The sequence below is a fragment of the Notolepis coatsorum genome (genome assembly GCF_963971535.1).
Source record: "Notolepis coatsorum genome assembly, chromosome: 2".
NCBI classification, from domain to species: domain Eukaryota; kingdom Metazoa; phylum Chordata; class Actinopteri; order Aulopiformes; family Paralepididae; genus Notolepis; species Notolepis coatsorum.
This window is the reverse complement of record NC_140166.1, coordinates 139551179-139558421: the sequence shown is the minus strand read 5'-3', so window position 1 is coordinate 139558421 and position 7243 is coordinate 139551179. Positions and strand designations below refer to the sequence as shown.

The 7243-nt window shown below is 41.3% G+C and overlaps 1 protein-coding gene across 1 annotated transcript in view; it reads left to right on the top strand.

Moving 5' to 3' along the window:
• Positions 1–287: 287 nt before the first annotated feature.
• The window catches only part of adcy2a (adenylate cyclase 2a), a gene marked incomplete at both ends in the record, with an annotated part of 165780 nt that continues 158824 nt past the window's right edge, over positions 288–7243 (top strand). Inside the window, 3 exon segments of the mRNA XM_084308324.1 lie at positions 288–302; positions 2045–2193; positions 6219–6329. Coding sequence (XP_084164450.1) covers positions 288–302; positions 2045–2193; positions 6219–6329 — 275 coding nt within the window.

Here is a 7243-nt window from a genome sequence, read left to right as displayed (position 1 = left end):
TAACCTGTTAACAGAATTCAAGTTCTGTATGACAAGTCATCAGGAAGGGCACAAATCTATCAGCTGAGTAACAATGTTCATCAAAGTGTTGAGTGCTACAGTGTAGGTTAGTTTATTAGGACAAGTGCATGATTTGATTGTTTGATGATGTTGTGATTTATTATGATAAGAACATCAAAACATTTGCTTCCTCATATTTCCCCCCAAAGCAATTATTTCGGACGTTATTTAAAGGGTGGAGGGACAGATTTCGTCTCTTCCATCTCAGCAGGTGTCAGGGTTGAATAATGCCAGAGTTCCAGGTTGTGTCAGTGATCTATGATAGAAAGTTATTACCTGGTAGTGGTGATCAAAATTAAATGTCTGGCTGTGCATTTTATAAGCACCTTGCTGACTGTTTACTGCTCTAATCTCCTCTGTGGTAAAACGATGTCCTGGATTTATTTACCTTCTCCTCTGACGCCTCTTCCTTTCTCGGTAAAGGTAACTCCGGGCGCCATCTCCTGACGGCGCACAATGGGTTCTAATTAGGGATGCTCGATATTGGCTTTTTTACCGATACCGATATTCCGATATTGTCCAACCCTTAATTTCCGATACCGATATCAACCGATATCAACCGATACCGATATATGCAGGGTTTCCCACCCCAAAAAACTGAATAATTTCAGGTAACTAATCATTTCACTGGATATATATATAACAAATATTGTTATTGTTTTTTTCTTTTTTTAAACCGATACCGATATTTTCCGATATCACATTTTACTGCCGATATCGGCCGATAATATCGGTCGGCCGATAATATCGGACATCCCTAGTTCTAATGCAAGTCACAACGCGTGTGAGGGATTGAGAGTCAAGAGTGCAGTATATGCCAAGAGAGTATTAAACATCTACCGTTCTGGATCAGCGAATGTGGTTAAAGTAAAGTTTAAATTGGGGGGAAATACATATTTGTCCCCCTCTTTGAGAAACTTTAGTCCAAGAGGGTTGGTTGGTAAAGCGCTTTTGAAGTTGCTGAAGTGACAAAGGGTGAGAGACGTAATTGCATTTCTCAATATTATCATTTTATTCCCCTGTCTTACCCTTGCTATTATTTTACTTATTTTTGTATTTATATTTCTAGGCCACACTATACGCTGGGTGTATACTATGACCTTTATCGTGTTTTGTAACACATTACAGAAATTCAAGAAGCCTGTATTGTACCCATTCTGCAATCTGTTAATAAAATGTTCAATCAATCAATCAATCAGATTGTATGTCTTATTTCTTACTGATGTAAAGCACTTTGAACTGCAATTCCCTGTATGAAAGGTGCTATACAAATAACGTTTATTATTATTAATATTATTATTATTAAAGTTTTACATTTATTTTTCTTCTTCTACTACTACCACTTCTTCTACTACCACTTCTTCTTCTACCACTTCTTCTGCTTCTTTTTCTTCTTCTGCTTCTTTTTCTTCTGCTTCTTCTGCTTTTTCTGCTTATTCTGCTACTACTACTACTATTCTTCTTCTGCTACTACCACTCCTTCTTCTTCTTCTTCTTCTTCTTCTTCTTCTTCTTCTTCTTCTTCTTCTTCTTCTTCTTCTTCTTCTTCTTCTTCTTCTTCTTCTTCTTCTTCTACTATTACTTCTTCTTCTTCTTTTTCCTCCTCTCTATCTTCTTCTTCCGCCTCTCTCTCTTATTCTTCCTCTTCTGCTTCTTCCTCTTCTTCCTCTTCCTCTTCCTCTTCTTCTTCTTCTTCTTCCTTCTTCCTTCTTCCTTCTTCCTTCTTCCTTCTTCCTTCTTCTTCTTCTTCTTCTTCTTCTTCTTCTTCTTCTTCTTCTTCTTCTTCTTCTTCTTCTTCTTCTTCTTCTTCTTCTTCTTCTTCTTCTTCTTCTTCTTCTTCTTCTTCTTCTTCTTCTTCTTCTTCTTCTTCTTCTTCTTCTTCTTCTTCTTCTTCTTCTTCATCCTCTCTTTCTTCTTCTTCCGCCTCTCTCTCTTATTCTTCCCCCTCTCTCTCTTCTTCTTCCTCCTCCTTCCCTGTAATCAGGAGCGTCTCCTGCTGTCTCTGTTGCCGGCTCACATCGCCCGGGTGATGAAGGCCGAGATCATCCAGAGGCTGCAGGGTCCAAACTTTGGTCAGATGGAGAACACCAACAACTTCCACAACCTCTACGTCCAGAGACACACCAACGTTAGGTATTTACCTCTACGTCCTCCAGAGAGAGATACACCAACGTTAGGTGTTTACCTCCACGTCCTCCAGAGAGAGACACACCAACGTTAGGTATTTATCACGTCTTCCAGAGACACACCAACGTTAGGTATTTATCACGTCCTCCAGAGACACACCAACGTTAGGTATTTATCACGTCTTCCAGAGACACACCAACGTTAGGTATTTATCACGTCTTCCAGAGACACACCAACGTTAGGTATTTATCACGTCTTCTAATTTACTTATACGTTCAGAGACACACAATCACATCTCATAGTTCAGCTGTTACCTAAAGAGACTGGAAACATTTTCTGCACTTTTAAGAGATGTGATGAAATAATACAAGATGCAATGTGTTCCATAACATTGTTGTGTTGCATTACATCAGGTTATGAGTGTTATTCTATGTTATTGTCCCTCTCCATGGCGTGTCCCTCACTGTAATGGCAATTTTTCATTTCCAATGTCCTGTTTTCTCTTGCCCGTTACTTCACAGGTATGGTAGGGAGTGATCTTACGCAGTAGACCATAGGTGTCAAACTCATGGCCCGCGGGCCAAATGTGGCCCGTCACGTCATTTGATGTGGCCCCCAAGAGCTCTGGTAAAAAAATTAAAATAAAAAATGTAAACATTAATCTTGGGTTAAAAAATAGCGGCGTTAAAATAATTGTGGGTTAATGCGTTAATAAAGCTTTAACTTTGACAGTTGAACATCTGAGGTATTGATGAAGTAACAAAGGAAAAAAGCCAAAAGCACTTACTCCTCAGACATTCTTTGACAATTTTACAGCCCAAAATACAAAAAAGATCCAGGCGGAATAGGTAACAAAGGGTTGAAGAAATATTGTCTGAACTGTCAGATGCAAGCTGGCTGTGTGACATAACCGAGCATCTCGCTCAATTGAATAAGAAGCTGTAGGGACGCAAACAAGTCCCACCCAAAACTTGACCAATATAGTTGTGAACTGAGACAACCCTTATTTTGTTATTTTTGAGTACAGTTACAGTTGTGTGTTCATGCAGACACATAATAGCAATTTCATTACGAATTGAAAATGGGGGACCCTGATGTAAACAAGTCGAAAGTCTTTCTCTGGTCTGCATCCCCTTAATAATTGTGTGTATTGAGCTGTACTGTACTGTACCCATTCTGCAATATGTTAATTAAAGTTAATTAAACTATCTAACATTAGTTGGATGTATGGCCTCTGCAAGGTTGTGTGCAGCCATTTGTTTTTGTAACATCTGCTACATCTGTCCCACGTGTTCTTTGCAGCTCACAGTTGTTAGTTCTGCCCCTCTTGACTGTGGCAAAAAGGTTTTGAACAAACTTAATGTCATAGCTTGTATTTGATGATATTCTTCTTTGTTATTTACTTGAATGGTTTGATCATTGATTGATGGAGTAATATGGGGTTCTGATAAACTAAAATGATTTGTTAAAATAACATAAGCTAACATATATTTTTACATCTATGCAATATGTATAACTTGAATAAGTAATAAATACAGAAACAACATGTTTAACAATATGTAAATGAGTAGCTACATTTATTTTACATTACATTAACATGTATACGGTCTTTGGCCCTTTGAGGGCAACCACAATGCTGATGTGGCCCTCTGTGAAAATGAGTTTGACACCCCTGCAGTAGACACAGCAATGATGGATGTCCAGTCGTGATTCCAGGTTTAGGGGTGTTTATTGCTGAAGTTGCAGTTGTACATTCAATTTATTGCCAGTATGGGTTCTGTAGGAATTATATGGTATTCTATATTTATTTGGTATTTCTTGGCTTCTGGTTGCTGAGCTGCTGAGCTTCTGTTACTGAGCTACTGTTACTGAGCTACTGTTACTGAGCTACTGCTACTGAGCTACTGTTACTGAGCTACTGTTACTGAGCTACTGTTACTGAGCTACTGTTACTGAGCTACTGTTACTGAGCTACTGTTACTGAGCTACTGCTACTGAGCTACTGTTACTGAGCTACTGTTACTGAGCTACTGCTACTGAGCTACTGTTACTGAGCTACTGTTACTGAGCTACTGCTACTGAGCTACTGTTACTGAGCTACTGTTACTGAGCTACTGTTACTGAGCTACTGTCACTGAGCTACTGTTACTGAGCTACTGTTACTGAGCTACTGGTACTGAGCTACTGTTACTGAGCTACTGTTACTGAGCTACTGGTAAGAACGGTGTGCTCCTCACTACCTGTGTCCTAGTTGATTACTGCACCTGTGACCCTCTAAATACCTAACCAGTGCTGTCAAACCTAAAAGCGGCCACCAGGTGTCAAATAATAATATTACAAATAATAAATAATATGCCACCATCATAATGGCTCCTACACTCACCGTGGCGGCACGGTGGTGTAGTGGGTTAACCGCTTGGGGGACTAGGTTGCCGCATTGCCAGTTATACCCATTATCTCCCGGGCCTTTCTGTGTGGAGTTTGCATGTTTTCCCCGTGTTCGCAAGGGTTTCCCCTCCTAATAAGATGAACCCAATGGCAATTTAAGGTGGTCCCTCGCATCTATTTTACAAATTCTAAACTTTCCAAAATATATCCCAATATTACAGAATCTTGTAATAGATGTCACACGTCCCCAGCAAATATGACGCACATGTTTTGGTCCTCGCCTACACAGCTTTTAGACAGCTATTTTCAAACACCTCGCCGAGGCCTTCGACATGGAGTTAACTCCCAGTGCAGACATAGCCATCTTTGGAGTTTTACCAGCCCCGGGTCATCAAAGGGTTAAAAGAAGAACAATAGATAGCATTGCCTTTGCATCATTATTAGCACGCAGAAGGATTTTGCTAGAGTGGAAGTCACCAGCAGCCCCCAAAGAGGCATCAAAGATGTTCTTTTTAAATTTGGGCGAAAATACCATTCAATGTGTATTGTATTCCACTGTACCTTGATGACGAATAGATACATAAAACAAATGGAAAAACATGCAGAACAGATCGCTAACGCTGCGTCCCTGACGAAGACGGACAGGAGCACTCGGATTGGTGGTCCCATGTCTGGCCTCAGAAGGAAGGGTGACGGGTGGGAAAGGTGCAGAGACATGTCATGGGCGACTCCGTGCATGTGTGTGTGTGTGTTCCTGTCTCGCATGTGTGTGTTCATCTGCATGACAAATAAAGACATCTTCTTCTTCTTCTTCTTCTTCTTCTTCTTCTTCTTCTTCTTCTTCTTCTTCTTCTTCTTCTTCTTCTTCTTCTTCTTCTTCTTCTTCTTCTTCTTCTTCTTCTTCTTCTTCTTCTTCTTCTTCTTCTCCTCCTCTCCTCATCCTCCTCTTCCTTCTCCTCCTCCTCCCCCTCCTCCTCCTCCCCCTCCCCCTCCTCCGTCTCTTCCTTCTCCTCCTCCTCCTCCTCCTTCTCCTCCTCCTCTCCTCATCCTCATCATTCTCCTCATCCTCCTTCTCCTTCTCATCCTTCTCCTCCTCCTCCTCTCTTCCTCCTCATCCTTCTCCTCCTCCCCCTCCCTTATCCTACCTCCTCCTCCTTCTCATCCTCCCCCTCCTCCTCCTTCTCCTACTCCTCCCTATCCTCCTCCTTCCCCTCCCCCCTCCCCCCATATCTCTCCTCCTCCTCCTTCTCCTCCTCCTCCTCCCTCTCCTCCTCCTTATCCTCCTCCTTCTCCCCTCCTCATCCCCTCCTTCTCCTCCTCATTCTCCTCCTTCCCTCCTTCTCCCTCCTCCTTCTCCTTTCTTCTTCTCCTTCTCCCCTCTCCTCCCTCCCTCTCCTCCTCCTCCTCTCCTCCTCCTCCCTCCCCCCTCCTCCTCCTCCTCCTCCTCCTTCCCTCCTCCTCCTCCTCCTCCTCCTCCTCCTCCTCCTCCTCCTCCTCCTCCTCCTCCTCCTCCCCCTCCCCCTCCTCCTCCTCCTCCTCCTCCTCCTCCTCCTCCTCCCCCTCCTCCTCCTCCTCCTCCTCCTCCTCCCTCCTCCCTTCCTCCTCCTCCTCCTCCTCCTCCTCCTCCTCCTCCTCCTCCGTAGTATCCTGTACGCTGATATAGTGGGCTTCACGCGCCTGGCCAGCGACTGCTCTCCGGGGGAACTGGTCCACATGCTGAACGAGCTGTTTGGAAAATTCGACCAAATTGCCAAGTAAACATTTAATTACTGGACACCAGCCGCTAAACCGTCGGGCTAAATTCAGTACTGGGCAAAGATATTGGCTTCATACAGCTAAATTATGATGACACATAACTGCTCCAATGTGTGGATATTCTAGTGTTAATTTTGTCATAGATCAGTTATCAGTTAATGTATTATAAATACAGTGCATTATTTGACTGAATTATTATGAAATATACAAAATACGCTTTAGGCACTTTTTGTTGTACACATCCAATATATTTATTTGTTTGCTTTAGCTTGATACAGCTAAATTCTGATGCAGGTATATTCAGACATATGGATGCATAATATGTGCTAAATATACATATAAATGTATATACAGCATTATTGTACATGCCATCAGGCAGAGTTGTATGGATTAAATACAATTGTATAGGTAGGTATATAGAAGGATTGTATCGATGGCCGAAGAGCAAAACCTCCTAACTGCATACAGAAAGTGGGGAAAAACCTCCTATCTGCACTTTGCGAGGCACTAATATCTGGTCAGTATTGTTAAGTCCAAAAACTGTATTGCATTGTTAACAAATAATATAGTAATCTAGTCAAAAAACAGTGTATTGTATTCTTAACACATAATATAGTATTATAGTCCAAAAACTGTATTGTATTGTTAACACATAATATAGTAATCTAGTCCAAAAACTGTGTATTGTATTGTTAACAAATAATATAGTAATATAGTCCAAAAACAGTGTATTGTATTGTTAACACATAATATAGTAATATAGTCCAAAAACAGTGTATTGTATCGAGTATCCTTAAAATTGCATTCTGCAAGAACACTTTTTTTCAGATAGGAGGTTTTGCTGTTCGACATCGATATGCATATTCAGACATATATATATATATGTGATAAATATACATGTATATATATGGTA